Source organism: Microcaecilia unicolor, chromosome 13 (genome assembly GCF_901765095.1).
Source record: "Microcaecilia unicolor chromosome 13, aMicUni1.1, whole genome shotgun sequence".
Classification (NCBI taxonomy): Eukaryota; Metazoa; Chordata; class Amphibia; order Gymnophiona; family Siphonopidae; genus Microcaecilia; species Microcaecilia unicolor.
Genome location: NC_044043.1, coordinates 41990572 through 42014766, shown reverse-complemented (window position 1 = coordinate 42014766; position 24195 = coordinate 41990572). Strand labels below are relative to the sequence as shown.

The window sequence follows — 24195 nt, the reverse complement described above, 5'->3', positions numbered from 1 at the left end:
GAAGAGACAGAAAGCCCTATGGCTTTATGTTGTCCATTTAGCAAGACTTACTGGGTCCAAATGAATGGCTGAGAGGATAAAAGAATAAGCACTGCTGCAGGTCTGACCCCTCATTGCACGAGGACGGCAATAAAAAGCTTAATCAACCCCTCAAAGGAGAGGCAGGGAGGGCCAAGCCCAAGCCGAGATGGAGACAGAACAGACATTGGGTTTTCTATGTGCATGGCTCGTTAGTGCATTTAGTGAACCAAACTTGAATCAAGAACCTTCCGAGCATGAAATCAGAGCTGAAAGCAAGCTCATTAATCGGGACCCCGCACAGTAAGGGTGCCTATTTATTAACTATGTGTTGCATGTTCCCATGAAGGATATGGCATTTGGGGTTCAATGTGAAACTTCTCAGCTTATCTGGAAATTCTGGGCGCCTTGAGAGCAGGGCTGGCGTTAGGAGATGACAAACAGGGCAATTGCCCTGGGCCCCCATATCATCAGGGGGGGGGGGGGCACACTTGCCTCAAGCTAAAGGAGGCATAGGCTAAAGACCAGCTTTTGGGCCCCTCCCCAGTTTTTGCCTTGGGCCACTGAATGTCTAAACACCAGCCCTGCTTGAGAGACTGAACTGGGTGGAGGGAAGGAGGGAGATGGAAAGGTGAGCACCTGTAAACTAGTCCAAAATGCCAGAAGAAAATCTCAAAGCCAAGAGTCATTTTTGTCTTTTGAGTTTACACAGAGTTGTACATTAGCGTTATGCACCCTGGGGAGCAAACGAATGGAGCTGTTCCTTTTACCATCCTCAGTGCAAGAAAAGCAAGTAATAAACCAGTTTGTCTGCCAGGACATCAATGCTTGGACCTGTGCCATCACCAGTAGGTTTTTCAGCTTACACACACTTCACTGAACTGCAATTGAAAACTCCAACAGTCCGGGGAGGGGGGGGGGGGGGGGTAATGAGCAGCTCTCACCCTGTGCGGCAAGGACATGAACGCTCGGCTCTTCTATTAATATTTTCAGTTAGATTTTTCCATGCCAGGGCCATTTCCAGGAGCACAGCAGCTGGCAAGGCGCAGAACAAAGCTCCCTCCTGCTCAGCACCAAAACACTGCAGCATCTCCCACTGACAAAAGAAGGAATGAGGGAAATGAGAAACCATTTCCCTCCCCGTTATCAATGATGCCCCTCTCAGTGCTAACAGATCTGGGAAAGAGGCGAGCTGAATGTTTCAGAATTCACTTCCTCTCGGGTCCTGCCGACCACCCAGACACTGCTCCAGAGGAGATGGCTTGCGTTATTTATCCTTTCCACAGCCTCCCCCCCCTTCAACGCCCCTTGTTGGAACCCCTTCTTCAGCCATCCATGCTGTATTCGTATTCTACACGTAGGAGAGCAACGCCCATGCAGGAGCTCAGATTCATTCACACAGGAGTGCTTCAAAGTTACTTAGGTTCCTAACAATGGCATCGGCAAAGGAGGAAGAGCTTGTGAAGCCTGTAAACGTTGGAATATTCTCAGAAATTAAAGAAAAGGCTACAATCAGAGAGAAAGGAGATCTCAATTGAGTTTACTTGTCTCAGTGACATGCACTTTTGCTCCTACTGTCTGAAGTACTGCATGTACACACTCACATAAACATGCCATGTTTCAGATGTGAACTGCCACTAGTTCAACCCTACAATAAAAGCACCTTTCACATGAGCAGACCATTTGCTCCAAATCTCATCTCTGTCAATCGCTCAGTGCTGTGGTACCAACGCTATGGTGTGAGTACCATGTCCAAGGAATCGCTAGCAAGTCCAGCAAGGGTTTCCCTTCTAGTTCCTACAAACCTGTCACGTTTTTCCCTCTCCCTTTCATCTGGCTTCTGTGTAGGAGCCAGGTCTCTCTCCAGTCCTCTGTGACCTTGGGCATCTGGAAACAGAATGCCACTCTCTACAAGGACATACTCCATGCCGCTCCCTCAACAACTGCTAGCTCTTTCCCTAACAGCAGCCCAGAGGGACTTGTAGCCGACACTCCTCGTGTACGGTCAGCCCAAGACAGGAAGCAAAACCCGCCTCTGTAGCATGACAATATTAGGCAACAGCCACCAACCCATCTGCCTGTCCAATTTATCTGTTACGTCAGTACCGAGTCACAGAAGTATTCTAACTAATGCACACTGTAACTACTGTTTTAGAAGATCAGGAGCTGCATAAAGAGCAGAAACAGAGAATTCAGAGAAAACGGAACCCATGGAATATCTTGTGATGAAAACAGCTGCAGCAAAAAGTGGCCAGCCAGCCCCATATGTAAAGAAAACACCACCCAGATCCCAAAAGCAGTCTGTCCATGCGACGGCCTCTTTACGAAAACAAAGTAAACAGGGAAAGCAGGCAGAGCATGGCTCATGGAATTAAAAAAAAAGGAACTATGAAATACAACAGGAAAAGATATGAAGGCCTTGGCCTGTACTATTTTTCCTGCACTGCGTGTCTTCAGCTTCTGAAATCAGTCTTCAGATATGGTGGTGACATTCATAAATCATTTCTCAAATAAATTACCCCTATATGCACATCTGAGTTTATTTCTAGTGTGTAAGGGGGAGGGTCCCGGAATTGGTATCAGCTACACAACTCAAGTAAGCTTATTTAGGAGAGCTGGTTTTGATCTGTATCTAAAGGAAGCCTGCACTCAGTTCCCACATCTATGAACTAGTTCAGTTTTGTTCATCTTGAATCATACAGTTATCAGTTTTTCTGTCCATCAACCCTCTTCAGGCAGCACTAAGCTTTCCCCTGGTACCTCTACAGATGACTATGAGGTAAACAAAGCAGATTTTTTTTCTTTAATAATGTAATCAGTTTAAAATATTTTATAGCATCCTCCCTTCCTTGTACATTAGCCTTAAAAGCATCTCAACTCACAAACACCATATTACTAAAAGAGCTCCCCCTGCTGTCCTGGAATGAAAGGTATTTGGAGTTTATCCACAGCAAGCCAATGATAACAGGTTAAATCCCAAAAGCAGAGAGGCCTACAGGTACACAGCAAAATTTTAATAATTCAATATCAACCTAAAAAATAAAACAAGGAGACTGAGCTCTCAGAAACTGAGGAAGGAAGAGAAGTGCAACGCACAGAGGTAGAGGGGGACAGGGGAAAGCAAAGATTGGTCTAGGAGCTGGGGGGGCGGGAAATTTGTAATTAGCTCACACATTTTCACTAGTAGCTCACGGCATCCCCACCAGTAAAGGTATGGTTAGTGCGCGTGTTGGGAGGGGGAGGAATGCATTGCCCCTCCAGTCCACCCCTGGGCACCCCCAAAATCAACTTGTGGTGGATCACTCCACAACCTGATTAATATGAACCTTAAATGTGGCCACTAGGTGTCACTACTGAGCAATGGCCATAAATCATTCCCCATCCATGGGTCTGTGAGCACTGCCCACCATGACCTAGGGAACAGAAGGTCTGACCCAGAAATCAAATCCAAGCCCTCTGCATGGTGGCATGCAGCTGTGCCACTGAACCTCCCCAAAAATGCAACTTCCAAATTATAAACTAGGGACCCTGTTTACTAAGCCGCGCTGTAGGCATACTAACTTTTTTGCGTGCCCTAACGACAGAGACACCCATTATATTCCTATGGGTGTCTCTAGCGTTAGTGAGCACTAATTTTTAGAACGCGCTAAAAAGTCTGCACGCCTACAGTGCAGCTTATTAAAAGGGCCCTAGATTTCTTTTATTTTAGCCATCACATCCTCTGTATCCTTAAGGTCACTCTCATATGTCTAATGGATCGAGGTGTTGACAGCAGACAATCTGATGAAGAAAAATGCAACACCTCAATTTCTATCAATAACTACAGGATTGAAATAATTTTTTCTATTTTTACCTCCCATTTTTATAAATCAATCATTCTCAGCGGCCAGCTTCCCTAATATGTGAATTTCAGGTCATCCTGCTGACTGACTGAAGGTTGGAAGAGAAAGAGGATGGAAGGACTCCATCCATGCTAAAGTCTATCGGTGCTACCTGCAGGCCACAAGAGGTCAACTTTGCAGTAGTCATCACCTTTCCCCATCCTCTATCCTGTCTCTTCCTCATCCACAATGTTATCACCTTCACCACATCACCCAGAAACAAATCCCAACCCAGAACTGCCTTTTTTGAAAGAGTTTGGGAGGAGAGGAGGCTTCACATTTTTGTTTTAAAAGCACACAAATCTGTTTGCGCCTTTCTTTGCCAAGGAATCAAAACAGAAGCCTTAAAGCAAACACATGCTGAGGAAGCCTCCAGTAGCTCATACTGCCATCACCGGTTTAAAAAAAAAAAAGGAAAAAAGAAAATGCAAGTTTCCCAGCGCTGCTCTACCTCGACAGCCGCATGTTAGCTAGATAATTTGATTTTAAAATATTGCTCTACTGTGGTATTGAGTTCCTGTCAGAAGTGTACACGTTTTCCGTTGGGGCCTTCTTATCCCTCCACACCCCACCCCTTCCCTTCATGCAAAACAGAAGACCTGAACAGCTTGTGTTTTATACCCAGCCCTGCTATTAAAAGGAAGCCACAGCCGAGGGGCACTCGCAAGCCACGGCCTGGTAAGGTCCTAACAGGCCTGCATGAAACTGCTTGCTTCAGCCCATCCGGAGGGGTTAATATCACACTCGACACCTCTGCCCGTTGGCCCTGCTCAGGTCCTGGCAGGAAGAGGGATTTCCCACATAGTAACTAATTGGTACTATCCTGGCAAGTTGTGGCCTGCCAAGCCAGGTAACACCGAGTCCAACAGGAGGGACTCAGGTGCTTCAACTGAGAAGCCATTAGCCAAGAAGGATCTTAAAGATACGCCTGGCAGGTGAAGTGGAAAGTTTATGAATATATAAAAAGGGAGGGTGGGAGAAGTATTTTCATCCACACACACACCAGGGACCAGTAAGTGCCACCAAGGCAACAAAATAAGCATCTACTGATGTAATCTCTTGTGTGGCTTACTATCGTTCACCGTCACAGTACAGAGCCCAAAGTGGGAAGGGGCATAAAGGTTATAAGAGGGAGATATGAAGGTCAACGGGGAAACTGAAACATCCAGAGGACAGCTTCACCTACAGAACACAAGCAGGACTGGTATGGAGAGGGTAGGGATGCAGAGAAGATACGCTCAATCCCCCCCCCCCCCCACATAAAAATTCACCACAAACACACACACAATTACAGCACATATGGCAAGAGCAGAGCACCACTGTCAGGTAGAATATAGATCACAATTAAAACTTTACCAAACTCCCATGATCAAACATTTAAATTGAGCACACCACATTTTTATCTTTTTTTTTTTTTGGGGGGGGGGGGGGGTTCCACCACCACGTTCTCTCTCCTCTGTACCCACCCTCTCACTTCTCCTGACCCACTTCCCTGCTTTTTACTTACATGACTCTCTTTTCCCGCCTCCAGGTCACTTCTCAATCTCTCTGCTTCTTCCAGCCCTCACCGCTTTGCACCTTCATTCTTTTGCATCTCATCAGGGTTACTTTGTCTCTCACCCCTTATCCTCATCATACCATCCCAAGTTTCCATTTGATATCTCAGTCCTACTCGGTCATCTTTCTTTCTCTCACCACTCACAAGCCTACTGTTACAACCTTCCCATACCTCCACCCTGTCTTCCATCTCTCCCTGTGCCCCTTCTAAATCCCATTTTCATTAAATCATTTTTCCCTCTCTGTCATAACCCCCTCCATCCCCAAAGCTCATCTCTGCCTTCTCCCTTGTAACCATCCTCTGGCTTTCTCTCCTTCCTTGTCCTCCCCCATCACCCCCAAAACTCTCTCCCATCTCTTCCCCCCCCCCCCCCCCCCCCCCCCATCCCGAGTGTCCTCGATCTCTCAACCTCATACCTCTACAAGACTATAGCAATAAAAGCTAGCAGGATCTCTTTTAGGAAGCCTCCTCACAATTACATGTGCCAACTGGATTGAAACATGAGACCCATTCGGTTACCTTTAAGTGTCGATTTAAGGCACATTTGACATGTCTGGCTTTTTATGTTACTGCTGGTTAAATACAAGGATATTCTGGTTGCCTGTTTATGAACTATGGCATGGGCTAAAATTTGAACTTTCTTCTAATGTTATTGTTTTGTATGCTTTATATATTTTTTATGTGCGTATATTGTACCTCACCCTAGATAAGGGCAGGTTATAAATAATAAATCTAAATCTAGGTGTGTTGCAAAAAGAAAAGGTTATATGGGCACAGAAGCAGCACCACAGTTTAATAAACATGTCCATTTCCAATGACTGTGGCAGACAGTGAGATGGAGAAGAGGCCATAAATTAGTAGTTATAACGTTTCTTCAGTCTGCCTTTCCAGGAAAAAAATTTTACCTCAACTGCTAAGATACCAACTTTCCCTCCCACCCAGAAGTGAAAGTGAGCAAAGAGTCAGAGACATTGATGCAAACTTAAAAAAAATAAAATTAAAAAAACCCTCACACACAAAGTCAAGGCCATGGTAAGAAGTGGGGCTTAGTATGGCTAAATAACCACACACAGATACATGTGAAGACATGATGTAAAGCACTGATAGTTTGTTAAATGTGTGTGGCTCTCATGACCTGGTTTGCTGCGAGCTTCTGCTCTTTGCCACCCGCAGACATGGACTCCCTGTGAAAATGTACAGCATGCAGAGTGCCTAGAGCCAGCCCTGCAGACTTCACTGCCAAGCACTTGCACCATCACCTCATCAAAGACCCGGATTCCCATTCATTCATTCTACGTGATATGTCTGGATCACCACACACAGAATAGTGAAAACACTTCTTTATGGAGCAGAGGGTGTGTGCTTGGATTCATCTACCAACAGAGCTGAAAACCATCAAAAACTATGACAGGTTTTAAGTATGCTGGGAAAGGTGACTAGACAAGCTCAGTGGCTCTTAATGGCCAAGAACCACCTAGTTATTTGAGGCTCATTTGCAGTGAAAAGGAAATGGGACTTGATATACCGCCTTCCTGAGGTTTTTGCAGCTACATTCAAAGCGGTTTACATATAGTCAGGTACTTATTTTGTACCAGGGGCAATAGAGGGTTAAGTGACTTGCCCAGAGTCACAAGGAGCTGCAGTGGGAATCAAACTCAGTTCCCCAGGATCAAAGACCACTGCACTAACCACTAGGCTACTCCTCCACTCCACTCCACTGAACAGTCTAAAACCCGCAAACTCAAGATCATACTAAGGTATAGCTGTGCCCTGTGTCACTCACCCACTGGCATCCCCCTCCCTCGCTGCTGCCAAGGAGAGGGAAGAGTAGGCTGGAAGAAATTTTTGCCCCCTCCATATTTACAGCTTGTGCCATTGCTCGATACAGTGCACTGCACAGACATTCAACTCAATAACTGCATCAGTCAACAAGAAATCTGTTCTGGACGTTTAGGGAACTTCTATTTAACAAATTCATATGTTCCAAAAACCTTGCCCAAGAAGAGTTTTTCTAAAAGGAAAGGGTTATTAGATAAGGAAAACATTTATCCCGGAACTTTCCTCCACTGCACGCATGCAATACATTTTATTAATTAACTGCTATTAATCTCTATAAACCCTCAGCATACCCTAGTTAAAGTGTAACTGTACTTCAATTTAAACGCTGAGAATTTACTGTTCAGCTGGGAAAAAAAATGGAGGTGCTCAATTCAAAATCCTTAATTCTGCAGGCTTTAAATGCTAATTAAAAAAACACTTGTCCAAAATAGGTTTTCATTTATAAGATGCATTACAGAATATTATGACAGTGCCAAGATTAAATCTGTTCTGTATTACAGTTAGTTTCCCCTCAACATCATGTTGTACACTCTTCCTGAAATAAGCCCCTTGTAGATATCCTACACAAAGCAAGCGGTTCAGCTTTCATCTGAACCGCAACAGCAGAGAAGGGAGCCTCACGGGTCCCACAACACCCATGTGAGTCAGGACAAGAGGTTCATTTTAAAAGCAGGCCGGCCCTCAAAAAAAAGCAACCATTCCTGAGGGCCAATCCTCCTCCTGTTTAAGGTTCTGTTTCTTCTTTTTCTCCCGAGTCCAAAATATATATTTTTTTATGTTTACTGAGGAGAAAATGTACTTTGAGTAACTAAAAAGTACACAAAATGCTCCCTTTTTTCATCTTTTTCTCTATCCAGAGGATACTTATCACCTGCTCTTATGCCATGTTTAGAGCATAAAACAAGTTTATCTGATTACAAGCCCCATAGTACTACCACAGCAGTTTGGGACGGGGGGGGGGGGGGACCTGTGCCCACCATGGGGGAATTCAATAGATGGCACCTAAAGTTAGGCTCGTATATTATAGCACGCAGCGTGTGCCAGAATAGAGCCACTGAAATGGAAGCAGAACAGTAACTGCGTGCGAGTGAGGACTAGCCAGTGAAACCAACTGTTGTACGGCAACAGGCCCCTGAAGGGATTGCAACACCTCAGGGTTATGGTCAGCTTCTAGCCTTATATCTTCTTCACAATGATATGAGTGAGTGGAGGAGTGGCCTAGTGGTTAGGGTGGTGGACTTTGGTCCTGGGGAACTGAGGAACTGAGTTCGATTCCCGGCACAGGCAGCTCCTTCTGACTCTGGGCAAGTCACTTAACCCGCCATTGCCTGCCGCATTGAGCCTGCCATGAGTGGGAAAAGTGCGGGGTACAAATGTTAACAAAAAATAAAAATATGACAGAGTTCCGTTGTTGTACATCAAGCTTCTTATCTGTTATAACCCAATTGATCTCTGACACAGGCACTGTGTGCTGAAAAACGGCCCATGTTGGGTCACTAAGGAGAGATTGATGTTCAAGTTATACGATTAAAGGATCTGTCCCCCGATTCTGAAGGCCCCTGGTGCTTCTTTTGGCTACCTAAAGTTAGGTGCCAGGATGATCCATGCTAAGATAGTGTTTTGAAAGGGGTGCTCTGTGCACAGTGTCCCTTACAGAATACTAGCTTAGCTTACCATGTATTTCCCCCCAAATTCTATAGAGCATGCCTAGAGATCCGTGCCTAAATCCAAACGTATTCTATAACATACAAACATAATTGGCTTAACAAGCTAATCAGCGTTCATAACAGCTCTTAACAAGCAATAATGAGCACTAATTGGCACCGATTAGAATTTACGTGCACAACTCACTAAGCACATTCTGTAATGAACTGCACTTTTCTAATGCACTCAGGCAAAAAGGGGCATGGTTATAGGCAGGGAAATGGGTATTTCCTGGGCGTAGTTATAGCATATGGCACACTGCACCTATATCTACACGCCGGGATTTACGCCATGTTTTCGTTGGTGTAAATGGATACACATAGTTTTAGGCGCTAGGATGCCAACTAAGCGTATTCCATATGCCGCGCCTAACTCTAGGCGCCGCTTATCGAATAAGCTTAGCACCAATTTCTGCGCCAATTTTTTAAGCGTCACACCTAACTTTGGGTGCAGCCATAGGCTGATGTAAATGCTCACGCACAACTGATGGCAGTTAGGTGTACAAATGTAGGTATTCAATAACATCACGCCTAATTTCTGGGAATGCCTCTGACCTGCCCATGGCCACACCCCCTTTGGAGTTGCATACTATGACATTTAGGAGCACGTTACACAATAGAGTGTAGGGCAGATCTGGATGTAACTCCTAATTACTCCCAATTAAGTGTTAGTGCCAATAATTGCTCGTTATCTCCTAATTAGTTAGCATGCGGATCTGCAATCTGTATCCAAAATTGTGCACCCAACTTTGGGCAACCTATACAGAGTCCACGGTTGTCTGCACAGGCAGCTTTTAAAAATGTGTTTGCATCAAGACTGATTCACAACTGACCAACAACTGTACTACAGCGCTATAACAGAAATTCCACTAGTTGCCCCTCCCTCCGCTGCAATTCTCCAATCAGGAAAAGTGGCTTGTATGACATCTCAGCTGACATCACATTTGTGAAAGCCAATCAGATCCTGGACATCCCATCCTTGAGGTGAAAAAAAACAGAAGGAAGAACGATACAGCCTATTCTGTCTAATGGGCAAATTAACATTGGAGCTCTTTTACCAAGCTGCAGTAAAAAGGGCCCAGTGGTAGCGGTAGTTTTTGCCGTGCGCTGAGGCCTTTTTACCGCAGTGGGTAAAAAGGCTGCAAAAATACATGTCCATGCGGTAAGATTGCTCTTACAGTGTGGCCATGTGGTGGTGGGGGGGGGGGGGGGGGAAATCACCGCCACTCACTGAGGTGGCAGTAAGGGCTTCCGCGCTAACCCGACGGTAACCAGGTAGCATATGGCGCTGCCCAATTACCGCCAAGTAACCGCCATGGAAAAAAAAAAAAAAAAGAGCCCTATTTTCCCCAGCGCAGGAAATGGCGCACAATAGGGCTGGAATTACTGCTGGCCCCCGCGATGGGCCGATGGTAGCTCCAAATTGGCGCATGGTAAGAACACATTGGGCTTACTACTACTTTGTAAAAGGGCTCCTGTCTACTCTGAAAATCAGAGAACAAACATACAGTGTGGTGTACACCTATCAGCACCTTCAGCAAAAAAGAAATAAAAATACACAATTAAAAAAAAAAGCCATGGTTTTGTGTGGGAAACTTTCAAATGCAAGAATTTTATTATTATTTTTATAGCTGCTGCAATAACCCAAGTGTATGCTTTACCGATTATCATAAAACTCTGCTATTAAAAAAACACTCATTATTCACTTCCTAAAAGCAGAAATTCATACATATTACATTAGACAGCTCGACACTAAATGATACGTAATTATGAACAGCACCGTCAATCCTCGTCACCGCAGAAAATAATCAAACGAGAAACAAAGCAAAATTATAACTATGCTATAGATATACCTTTTTAAAGATTACTGAAATTAGATTTAAAAATCCTCTACAAGAATTTTGAGAATGCTACAGTTTGTTTTCACCTTGAAATTACACCTCAATCTGCTTCAGGAATGTATCACTTTAAGAAAAAAAAAAAAACACCCTACATAAAGCTTGAACCTAATCTGAAAACTTAATCCTAGATCATAAGAACTTAATCCTAGAACCATAACAACTTATCCCTTTGTCTTTCCTAATTAACCTCACCCACAGCTTCAGACCCTAAGGAGCTTTGAACAGGCTTAACATATTCCATCGAAAACCCCACATGTACACATAGGGGAGGTACAGGAGTAACCCAGGGGCCCTTTTACTAAAATGTGATAAGCAGTTAATATGTAAATTATCGTGCATCGTTATCAGGCGGACATGCATGCATTGTTGGGGGTGGGAACTGGACAGGTTATATAGGTGGAGAATGGGAGTGGAAGTCACTGTACAGTAAGTACCGTGCACCATTACTTGTGTAGTTAGCGTTAAGTGCATCCTGCTATGAAAAGAACTTTTCTGTGTGGTAGCTGCAGAGGACATGCTGAACAAATCCCTACCAGTTAACTAGAGCCTTTTCACACAACGTGCATTAAATCGGCCGTTAAAAGTGCAATAAGGGCAAAAACTTACCAGACTTTAGTAAAAGGGGCTTTAATTGGATGTTTCCAAACAGGCACCGGGAGAGCGCAGAGTAGAAACCCTATTACATTTGTTTTTTTTTAAACCTACGCAGCTAAGCATATTCAACCACATCCTATTCTGTAGCTGAAAATGTAGAGGCCTTGAATGCTGCAGAAAAACAGAAGAGTCCCTGGTTTATTTGTAATTTTCTTTACACATAATTTGCACCTGCAAATGTGTTCTTAGGGCATCCTCAACCACTGTTCTCCTTTCAAAGCCTACGTTAAGAGCTTTGTGCATTTCCCTCCTGCTCCCCCTCCCCAATTCCCTTAATGTAACACCACAGATCAACATCCTTTTCAGCCTTCATTTTTATAAGACATTAAAATAAAAAGCTGCATCATTGTGGAAGATGCAAACATGCCAAAAGCCTAAACTAAAAAGTACAAACATAACCACCTGAGGCTGGGAGAGCATCCCAGAGCGAGGGAGTGTTCAAGGACGGGTTACCAGCCTGTCTCTTTGGCAAGAGCATGCAGATCACACAACAGCTGGCTGGCAAGTATACAGTACAGGCAACCAAGTGCGAGTAGGCCAAAGGATGGGCCTTGCTTCCGATACATCCCTCAGCACCAGCGGTCTGCCTATGGTAAGTATCAAGTCCTTCAATACAGACACATGGCAAAAGTCATGTTGCTACCTGCATCTGAGCAAAGCTAAGCTGACATACTTTTGTCTGCCCACCTCCACCCCTCAGCACCTTAATTCAGGGACACTATTTTCAAAGGAGTGCAACAGCTCCCACACTGCAGTGGGACTGCAAGAAACCTGAAACGGACACAGGATGCCAAAGGCAAATATACCCGGCATGCCCAACTTAAACACCTCATTTACTAATTTTTTTTCCATGCATTCAAAAACGGGAGAAAGCTTAGTAAATCAGGTTCTTACTCAAATATTTTTTTTCCAAAGAATAGATTTGATCTCTGGTCCAAAAAATGTAAATAAATATAAACAGAAGCATCAAATTCTGGGGCTGCCGTTTCTTTTATGTTTGAATTTTTTTAATTAAGGAAAGATATAAGCATACAACCATGCTCAAAACCACAAGTGATTACCAAATCTCACAACAAGGAGCCATTGATAGAATAAAATTCCATGAAGAGTTGTCTGCTAAAATGTCTAAACCCGCTCGCTTCCCTCTTCCCCTCTCTACACGACTCCTCACTCAGATTAAGGGTCTTGAACTCTTACACCCCATCTTTCCCAGTCTCTACCATCACTCTAACCCCCCCCCCACCCTTCCTCACTTATCCCCCTTCCGGTACCCCATCTCCTACTCCCTAGCTCGAGGATTCAGTCACTGCTTTACATGTCACCTAGCTCCTATGGAGTCCCTGTCTCCCTACAATTTATTCAGGCAGACTATGTGCTCTCAGTGTTTGTGTGTCTATAGTTCTCCCAAACTTAGGAAATCCCAGAGCCCTTGTCACTGGTGCCATCTCTTTTAAAAGACAATGCGGAGTGTGAAAGGCACTGAGAAGTAGAAACCTGCAGGTCACTGCCCGCCTACACTCAAGAAACAATACCACATCCACAAGGCCCAGCTCCATTCTCAGTTAATTCGCAAAGCTATGTTGTGACCCTCCCCCCCCCCCCAAGAAACTATCAGAGCATCAATGGACAAAAATGTAGGCAGGTTATTTCTTACAGCATTAAAAATAATGAAAATAAAATGATTTTAAAAAATGAAAAGCCTTACAGAGGGAATACTAGTTTCAACACCAGCAGCTTCCCTTAATAAGCTGGCAATTCCCTGGACTTTACATAACCGTGGCAAAATCCTTCTCTTTGTCACAAAGTGTTCTAGCCATAAACTCTGCTTAACATATCCTGCCCCCTTCTGTCCTCTCTATAACCTTCAATACAGTGACTGCTCGCTTCCTGCTCTTTAAAGAAATGAATTTCAAATAAATATAAAAAACAGAGGGCAGGGGGAAGAACAAAAAAAAAATGCTTTAATTTTTTTTTCTTAAGCAAACCAACAAACCTCCTCAAACTTTGATATTTCCCATAATTTGCCATTTATCGTGCATGTCACCAACTGTATTCTCACTTGGAAGATTGAATCCCAAGCCACCCAACTCATAAGATGTTGCCATTCCAATAAGAAACCTTAAGTCTCTCCCTTCCAGCTGCTGTGACACAGGCGCTGAAAGATCTTGTTTGAAACTATGTTTGGGATTTTAAGAACTAATATACAGTTTGCTGGAAGTTAGAGGTTAAAGGGCAAGGAGTGACCCACTTCCCACCAGAACCAGTTTCAAAGCCTGCCCTTCTGTGACTGTGGTTCAACAGGTCACATCCCCAAACCCACAAAAGTAAAACTACTACCTGGAAAAAGATCAGCATCGACATGCAGCTACCTCTAGCAACGTATCCAAATGCACACCAGAGTTTTATAAAACCAAGGTCTAAAAAGACTTCCCCCCCCCCCCCCACACACACACACAGACAAATTTACCCTTGGATTGCAGTTTTAAAATCTGCCCCCAAAGCAAAGATCATCTACAGATAGTGTGCAGGCCAGCCACAGAACATATCCAGTGGTGATTTTTTTGGTGAAGTACACAACCCGGAACTTTCTGGTACTTGATATAGAACCTTTCTGAACGTGTTTTCCTCTCTCTGCTGCAGTTAGAGTGGAAAGGGCAACACCCATTAGCCCCGACACCTTTTTTTTCCCCCTCAAAGAAAATTATCACTGAATATATTTCTTTTGCTTTCAAACCTATACGGTTCCAAGCAGTGAGACAGAGACAGGCAATGCTAAATCAACCCTCCAGGAGCTGTAGAACCATATGCCCATGGCCTTAAGACTTCATGTGTGGCAGCTTTTAAAAGCTTCCACTTGCCAAGCCCACTTTCCCCCCTCACTCGAAACCTAAACCGCCTGACAACAAATCATCTCTGTGTGCCGAAAATCTATTACTGATCCTCCTACTTACCTTGGGCTGTGCTCGTCTGGGAAACGCAACTTTAGGGTCAATCTGAGGGAATTAAAACAAAACAAAAAAAAGACAGAAAAGAATCAAAACAGAATACTGCTTTGTAAACAATCACATTATCAATCCCTCATTTCTCAGGCTCGCCATACAGCACTCAGAAGTTACTGGAGACAGTTTTCAAGACTAGGCAAAAGCAGGGTGGGAAGAGGTACCAACTAAAATGTATTAAAAAAAAAAAAAATAAGATGACAGTGTGTTGTGCTCTCTAAAAGAGGTCTAGGCCCCAAAGCTAAAACCAGTCACTGACACACACTTCCTCATACACCACCCAAGCCAAAGTAGTGGTAACAATTGTATCACAGGATTTTACCCTGTAATATCTACTCAGAGGAAATGCTAGTTACACATCACTCCGTTCTGCTCAAAAGTCAAAGAGTTATGTGGTGATCTCCTACGGGGCTTCAACAGTTCATTCCTTTTGCCCATATTCCACATATCTTTCTGGAAAGATAATGGGTCCAAAAAAAAAAAAAAAGTATAAGCAACGGGTTGGGGGGGGGGGGGGGGAATCCCTGCTTTAAGCATGGCCTACCAGTGAATGGTGCCGATTATTCAGTTTTCTAGCCCCTGGCTCTAACCTTCTGTACTGGGGGATGAAATGTAGAAGGGAGAATTCCCTGAATGGACTGATCAGGTTTAATTTATGGGAATCAAAAAAAATGGAAAATTCTGCAACACAACTCTAGGTCTGCCTCTAGGAAAACCAAACTACCTTTCATGTCCACTTAGATTAGATCCACTTTGTTGCTGCATTTTAAATGTTTTTCTTTTATTTGTGAAATTCGATCATTGTAGCTCAGATTAATCCGATCATGCAGTGCACATAGGGATAATAAACAGACCAGGAAATCAGGTTTCAAGAATTCAGCTACTCTATACAACATTAAAACCACTGTTCTCTCTTCCTAGCTACTTCAACACCCCGCACTTTTGCCTAAGAATACATTAGCAAAAGTTTTAAATACCCCATTTTCCAACGTTCCATAAGGTCAAAAGTTCCAAAACTATGAAACTTCTCAGCAAAACATGCCTGAAGATGCTTAAACAAAAGCACTGGCTTTAGGAGTAATCTCTTTAGTGGGTTGTTTTGGTTTTTTTTAGGGGGGGGGGGGGTTGGGAAACCTGAGATAATTGTTTCGAAACTCTGTTTCCTTCGCCTCATCCATAAGTTCTAAGTATGAACTTTTCCACTTCTGCAGGAAGGCCGAAAAAAAAAAAAAACAGCACCCAAAGTCTTTCACAAACAGTCTAGCTGTATTTTCATTTCAAATTTTATCCAAAATATGCTTAAGGTGTCAGGGGCAATTTTAGATGTGATTGGGAACTTCTAGAAAAAAAAATAATAATAACAACCACCTGCAGAAAAGAGGTTGTTGCAACTGATTGAACACTTCCACAATTTGCCAATGGGAAGAAGGACAAAAACACTAGGCCTTGTCTATTGTACCAGCCAATTACAATCTTTAAAGCAGTACAGTAGTTTGATATCCCATTACCAATTTAATTTATCAACACTGGCTTCAAAGTGCTGTATTGTACAACCTATATATCATGCCCAAGAAATGAGGGACTGTCCAGAACTAGCGACATAAAACCCTTTTATCTAAAACAGCTACCCCTATATACAGTTTACACAATCTACAAATATATGATCAGGGCTGGCTACACTCTGCTCTACCAGAAAGTACAAAAGTGTGGATTTTTCATTTGCTTCACCAGATGCAGCCAGAAATGCACAACAGCAACTCATAAATGTGTTTTGTTTATGTTTTGAAGTTTAACAAGGGGTTTATTCCTTTAGTAAGGTATACATGAATTTTTTTTTAATCAAATTTTAGGAAAATTAAGTAAATGAGATGGCTGGGATAGGGAGACATTTTGAATTTGGAATGGCATTTTAAAACATTTACAACCTAGTTCTGGGGGGGGGGGGGGGGGGGGAATTAAAAAAAAAAATCACACTTGAAAAGTATATTACACTGCCACCTGGTTAACAAATCAAATCCATACCTTCTGCACCCCCCGTTAACTATTAAAAAGAAAAATCAGTCTACAGAAAGAAAAAAAAAAATTAGTTAAGTTAGATATAGTTCTACGTACTGAAGCTACAAGTTTTCTAGATAATGACTAGAATGCAATATCTGATGTGCGCAGACCATTACCTAAAAAAGCTTTTAACCCAAGTGTAACAAGCACGCCGTATCCTTGTGAATACTCAACCGATCGGTGTCCTGCACTGAACGTTGAAACAAAGTCAAATGGCAGGATACACTAAGGATCAAATCACTAATACACGTAGGTATGAAGAATGACAGAGTAAGCGCACATTTGGGAACCTTTGCCACCCACCCTGTCCCACTCTAAAAAAATAATTCCCACTACCTTAATTAAATTGGAAAAAGAAATCAATAGCTTCCAATAAAAAAAAAGGGGGGGGGTTGTGGGGTGAGGGGTTGACATCAGATGCCCTAATCGCTATGTGAGCAAAAGGACAAAAACTTTTAAATGATTTGAGGGTGCCATAAAAGAAACATCTGGACTGTGGGAAAAAGAATCCAGTCCAAAGTTAAACTCCCCCCCCCTCCAAATTTTACTCTGCATGCAGCAACCATTCATCCCAGCCCTCATGTAGAGTTCAGACCAAAGACAATTCAATCAAGTTCTGGAGAGTCATTCTCACCTAAATACCTTTTCTGAAACAACTGCTATCTCGCTTTCTATTCGAGGAGCACCACCCCCCCCCCAAAAAAGAAAAATTTTAATTAAAAAGGCATGTAAAAACCCTGCCTTATATGTTCAAAGTCAGGAACAGCCTAGCTAAATTCACTATGGGAAAATTGGAAAAAGAAATACAAAGTCCACCTGTTTCAGAAGTAAAGGCAGCCTTATACCTGGTAAATCTACCTATTACAGCACCCCACCCTCAACCTGGGGTCTGGCTCCACATCCCCCTTTCTTATTTTATTCACCTTGCATGACAAATGTCTTCTATTATACATTAAGTCTTACTAAAACACAACATGCAGGCCAAAAATGATCACATATTAATGAAATTCCACCACCCTTAAAAAAAACAAAAGACTAAATGCACATCAGAAAAAAAGCAGTGAAATAAAAACATATCATAAACTTTTACACACTTAAGAGATGAGGTTCAGCAAAATAAGCGCCCCATTTACTAAGCCGCAAAGCCACACTATAGGCGCTCCAGTGTTTTTTAGCACGCGCTAGTGCTAAAGACACCCACAGGAATATATGGGTGTCTCTAGAAATAGCGCACGCTAATTTTAGCGCATGCTAATACTGAAGGAGGGAGAAGGGCTGCGATGAGACTCAGAACCAAACAGTAAATTTCTGACAGAAGCCTCTTCATGGGTTTACTAAGGTTTAATGGTAACCAAGGAACATAAACAAACAAACAAAAAAACTTTCAGAATAACTTTGGGCTACGGGCATGGGGTGGGGGAGAGTGTGGGTCAGCTACCATTCTGGTCTCAATTTTTGGGTCACATACTGAAAACAGTGCAAGGTGAATTTAAAATGGCCCAAAATTAGTACATTTAACCCATTAAGGGCACACTGTTCAAGATCGAAGAGGTGGAGTGCTGGGAAATGTTAAAAAAATAATAATAATCCCACACTATACCTGTACCTCTTACAGGTTACAGGTCTTTCCTAGCAGTTGACTTCATTAATTCAGGGAATGGGGAGGAGGAAGAGGGGAACACCAGGTTTTAAAACACCTCAATCTTAAAGTTAAAAGACAGGAAATCACCACTTAAAACCTAAGTCTTTGTGAAACCCAAACAAAATGTATACACATACTGCATAAGAACCTGCACTTGAACTGAAATGTCTTTCTTCCTACCCCAGTGCCAGCTCCCAAATGCTAAAGCCACGGTCCACCAGCTGCGCTACTTTTGCCAGCAAGCTATGTGGACAATCTAGCTCTACAACCCCAAGATTTGACTAGTATTTGTTTTAATGCCCATCCATGCACACAAAAAAACAGAAAGAAACACCATCCTGATGATTTGGAGGTCAGCCCAGGGTTAACAGCTTGAACTTACAAGTAAAATCTGAGCGATATTTAACAAATAATCAATAATATCTATATGGTTCTTCCAAAATCTAAGACTTTCCTTTAGTCCAAATATGTACTGGCCCTTTAAATGTGCCTGTCACAGACATAACATGGGAAGAAAAAAAAAAAAAAGACATCAACAAAAACATACCGTCTTGGAATCTAATTCGTGATGAGGCTGTGCTAATACTTTATCTACACTTGCAGGATCTGCAAACGTAACAAAACCGAAGCCTCTGAAATGAGACAAAAGCACAAGTAAGAACGATGAATTACAAAACACTGAGATCGGCGCAAATTTTTTTAAATAAAGCATTTGTTTTCGACATTATAGACAAATTCAACTTGGGCAACATTTGCCCATCTCTTTTGTATGGTTCAGCACTACTGGAGAGGTTTTACGGGAGAGGGGGGGCTTGTCTGTCCGTTTGCACTGACTGACAAAATATCAAGACAGCCATAGCCAAAAGTGATCGCCAGGCACCGGCAGTTTTTTGTAAGGGGTGGGGGCCACACAAAAGGTGAAAAATAAACAAGAAGATACTAGCTAATCATCACAGTTTATGTCAAAATTTAGCAAAAAGGAAAAAAAAGGGGGCGGGCATAAAGGTGTAGGCACACTCAAACTAAAAATAAAACACTCCGAGAAAGAAAGCCTAGCAGAACTTTTCTATGAAAATAAATTATTCAGCCGTATTACCTGGAGCGCTTTGTGGTTGGATCTCTCATGACCATACATTCTCTGATTTCGCCAAATTTACAAAAATAGTCTCTAAGGCTATCTGTAGAGAGAGAGAGAGAAAGCAGAAAACAAAACAAAAAAAAGGCAAACAATTTGGGGTGACTTCACAGAAGCATGCAACCCTACATCCATTGATTTTTTTTTTTTATTTCTAGAGATTTTATCTTTTTTTTTCTTTTTAAGGAACAAAAATAGCACTAGGGGTCGAATAGAGGACTCGAAAAGGACTGCTATTCGGGGGGGGGGGGGTGAAGAGAGAGAAATGATAACCTTGTGCGAAGTCGGAGAACGAGAGATTGTCATCGGCAAGGGGGAAAGTGATCGGGTCTTTAACAAAGAGCCATAAAGAGCCCTCCAATCTCTGCCTTACCTGGTGAGGTCTGCCAGCTCAGGCCGCCGATAAACATTTTACTAGAAGAAGGAAACATAACAGAAGTAAGCACAGATGTCAGATCGGCCATTTTGACGTGTAACTTACAAAAGCTAAAAGGAAGAGAGAGAAGCCGAGGGAGATAGCTGCTGGTGCGGAGAGAGGGGGTGGGGGAGGCAAACAAAGGTGCAACTAGCACGCCGGAAGAATGCAAGAAAACGGGATGTATGTATGCACAGATGCAACAACCGCTCCCATCCTCCCGGGGAAGAAGTTGCCCCCTCCCCCTGCTCCCGGGCAAATACTGCACAGGGCTCTTTAAGAGCGATCGGAACTTACCCCGGGTCGTGTTGCGAATCGTTCGGGCTTCCAGAGGTGGCTTGGCTGCCGTCTGCCTCCATATCTAACCCCCAACTACAAGCAGTAAGTAGCGAACACGCTGACGCACGCACACACACACACAAGAGAGGGAGGGAGAAGGTGCACACACAGAGCCGGGGACAGGAGCCCGTCACACGTGGGATCAGCCCGGAGCTGAGCTCAGCCCGCCGCTACCGCCGCCGCTGCCCCTCCCCCTCCCGGGCCCTGGCCGGCCGGCGCGCGCTAACTCGCTCTCTCTCCCTGTGGGAGGGGGAAGAGAAGGGGTGGAATTGAGTCTGACGCTACACAGTCGGGCCCATCCCCCTGGCGTCATTCGAGGGCGTGTCCGTCCCGCCTCCTGCTCCGCCTCCTTCATCTTGGTTTGCTAGGTTCGTGGGCGGGGTGTCCTATCTGGGCGACGGTGGGAGTTTATGGATCTCTTGATTTCTTCTGGGAGGGAGGGGGGTTAGGACTAGAACTTCGCTGGCGTCGGGGAGGGTGAGACTTGCATCTGTCGCCAAGGGTGGTGGTGATGGATCTGGTAATGGGGCAGCTCTGATCCCCCTGGGGGAGGGGTAAGTGGTTGAGTATCTCCCCCCCCCCCCCCACCGTCGGGCTGTAGGCGGAGCTCTGCCTGCCCTGCTGCTGCCCTACTGCCGAGAGATGGTGATTCGACTCTGGGGTGGGCCGAAGAGCTGCAACTTGTAGGTTCGAAACCTTTCCCTCCATCTGACACAGAATTGGGAAGATAGTGATCCGCCGCCTCCTTGCTTATTCCTTTGGTATTTGTCCCGGGACTTGCTTGACTGAGAGGAGAGAAAAATCAGTGCCTGCTACTTATCACGATTCAAATTGTGCCATGTGGCCTGGATAAGCCTTGAAAGCCTTGGAAGGAGCCCCTGCTCCTCTATTCCTGGCCCCTCCCCCATGAATCAGCCTCCTTAGAGCGCGCTGTGGTGTATTCATTTTTTTTCTGCTTTAATTTTAGAGCATTTTTCTCTCAACTATAGATGTGCAGCAACGGAAGCGATTCTGTGCCCCCCCCCCCCCTACCCGCAAACCCTGGAAATTTGCCTCTCAGAGTCAGAAATATGAACAGAATCCCCATCCTGCATCCTTTACAATAGGTCTATATGTGCAGCTATCTCTAGGGTACAGTAATGTTGCTACCTCACTCCAGGTTAGCCAAATGGACAGATCTAATCCTGGTTTTATCCAGTTGCACATACGGATTTTAACTTTTGTAAGCCAACCATTTCCCCTGCAGTTCTGAACTACAAATTCATAGATGTCATTGGTACCCTCAATCATTTTGATATGTTGGTGCCTAGCAGTACAAATTACTCAATATTGGGTTGGTATAACACTACGACTACCATAGTACTACTTATCATTTCTATAGCGCTACGAGACGTGGAAAGTGTACGTGTCAACGACGGAGACTGAAAAGTCAGATTTTCGTTTTTATAAGAGGATCCCGCACTATCGTACTTTGCCCTCAATATTTGATGGTGCTCAGCAACGACTGGTACACATAGAGCTGGCTCCTGTGGATACATGTAATAAAACAAAACCCCGATCGGATCCCTGGGCTAAAAAGCATCGCTTCTCCTCTTAAAATCTAAACTTCCTAGCTGCAGAAAGTTCCCATGATTATACTTAATGCAGGGTTTTTGTTTTGTACTTTTTAAAGTAAATGTCTTCTCTGAAGCAAAATCTTCCTCTTGGATGTGCCTTGTTCTTGTAATTCTTAACTTTTGGTGCTTAGGAGTGTAGGTATTGCTCAGATCACAGCCTCAGAACAGCTGGGGGAAAAAAAGTTTGAGCCTTTGATTTTATATGAGTGTTAAGGATCCAAAACCTTTCAAGAGAAGGGTAACAGGATAGTTTAGAATTCCAGGGGTGTAGCCAGACAGCAAGTGGGTGGGCTCCACATATCAGCCTCCCCCCCCCCCCCTTCCCCTGGCACATCCCAAATCCAAATATAAATACTTCAATTAATGAGGACTTCCTCCAAAGGTGGCCAGAATTTCCTTTTACCAAGCTTGGGAGACAGCAGAAACATCCATGAGCCACTGATGCCAGCACTTCATGTATGCTTAGTTGAAAGTGGCTCAAGCATGCCTGCTGCCAACTGCAGAGCTTGGTAGAAAAGAATTCTGGCCATCTTCAAGTGCAAAGTGATGCATGTGGAAAAGAGAAACCCGAACTATAGCTACATAATGCAGGGTTCCACGTTAGGAGTCACCGACCAAGAAAGGGATCTCGGCGTCATTGATGATACGTTGAAACCTTCTGCTCGGTGTGCTGCGGCTGCTAAGAAAGCAAATAGAATGTTAGGTATTTTTGGGAAAGAAACGGAAAACAAAAGTGAGGACGTTATAATGCCTTTGTATCAGTCCATGGTGTGACTGCACCTCGAATATTGTGTTCAATTATGATTGCCGCATCTCAAAAAAGATATAGTGGAATTAGAAAAGGTACAGAGAAGGGCAACGAAAATGATAACGGGGATGGGACAACCCTATGAGGAAAGACTGAAGCATCTAGGACTTCAGCTTGGAGAAGAGACGGCTGAGGGGAGATTTGATAAAGGTCTATAAAATAATGAGTGGAGTGGAACGGGTAGACGTGAATTGTTTGTTTACTCTTTCCAAAAATAATAGGACTAGGGGGCATGCGATGAAGCTACAAAGTAGTAAATTTAATAGAAATCAGAGAAAATATTTCTTCACTCAATGTGTAATTAAACTCTGGAATTCGTTGCCAGAGAATGTGGTAAAGGCAGTTAGCTTAGCAGGGTTTAAAAAGGGTCAACGGCTTCCTAAAGGGAAAGTCCATAGACCGTTATTAAATAGACATGGGAAAATGCACTGTTTATTTCTGGGATAAGCATAATAAAATGTATTGAGCTTTTCTGAGATCTTGCCAGCTATTTGTGACCTGGATTGGCCACTGTTAGAAATAGGATGCTGGGTTTGATGGACCTTTAGTCTGTCCCAGTGTGGCAATACTTATGTACTTAAGTACTCTGGAGGAGATCCTCATCCGGCAATGTTTGGGGATCCCCACCAGCTACAGCAAGGGTCAGGACCAGTAGACATTTAGACATGGTAGGTCCCAGGTCAGAAAATAAAGGAGGAGGACCCTGGATCCTCCGTGCCTCCCGTCTGATCTCCCCACATGCCAATACTATCCCAATGACGTACCCTCACCAAATACAGAACAAGGGATCACAAATTAGAAATAAAAATACATAGACAAAAATTGAATTGGGAACCCCAAGAAGGTAAACAGCATGCATTGTAACACTTAAGGAATAAAAAAGAAAATACATTTCTTTTTCTAGTGAATATAGTACAAAGACGTCTGCTATGTACATGTCCTAAAGCTAACATATTTCAGTTAATAAACTACAAATAAAATGCTTTTGTCTACTTTTATTGTTTGGACATTTTATTTTTCCATCATGTTGGTTTCAGTTTCTCTTTTCTGCTTTCCTGTCTGTCCTCTGCTAATTTTTCTTCAAGTGGTTGCTGTCCATTTGTCTTTTCTCCTCTCTTCTGTCTTGTTCCATTCCCTAATTACACCTGCCTCTGATGTATTGGTCTTTCCTTTTTAGCTCTTTTTTTTTTCTTTACTGCTTCTCTGATCACTCAAATTTCACCCTCTCTCACCCTTCTCCTTTATGCTTGTGAGCTACCCATCAAATTCTATCTCCTACTCTCACGCATTAGCTCTCCCATTCCCCATCTCACTTCTTCCCCAGCCTTCCTTTCCCATTCATCTTTAACGTACTCCCCATTAACATATTTCTACCTCCCTATAATCACCATCCTCCTCTCATTCATTCCCCTGCCTCTCTCACATTGTTCCATCATTCCCAGCATCTATCTCCCGCCACCCTTCTAGATCAGCATCTGCTCCCTCTCCCTCCCCTCCCTACCTTATAGCCTGATATCTTCCACTCCACCCCTGCATATTGCTGTCCCTTTTCTCCTCCCTCCTGCCCCCCCCCCCTTCTTACATGGTCCAACATTTCTTCCTCTTTCCCTCCCTCCCTTTGTTCAATAT

At 43.7% G+C, this 24195-nt stretch overlaps 1 protein-coding gene across 3 annotated transcripts in view; it reads right to left on the bottom strand.

Annotated features, from left to right (window-relative positions):
* The window catches only part of MSI2 (musashi RNA binding protein 2), a 621300-nt gene extending 600993 nt beyond the window's left edge, over positions 1-20307 (bottom strand). For all 3 annotated transcript variants that reach the window (XM_030222541.1, XM_030222542.1, XM_030222543.1), the window contains exons 1-5: positions 20101-20307; positions 19762-19802; positions 19350-19431; positions 18801-18885; positions 14506-14547 (exon numbers count right to left, since the gene is read on the bottom strand). In XM_030222541.1, the coding sequence (XP_030078401.1) occupies positions 14506-14547; positions 18801-18885; positions 19350-19431; positions 19762-19802; positions 20101-20162 (312 nt within the window). In that variant the 5' untranslated portion in view covers positions 20163-20307. The remainder of the gene's footprint in view (positions 1-14505; positions 14548-18800; positions 18886-19349; positions 19432-19761; positions 19803-20100) is intronic.
* Between the last annotated feature and the right edge of the window lie 3888 nt (positions 20308-24195).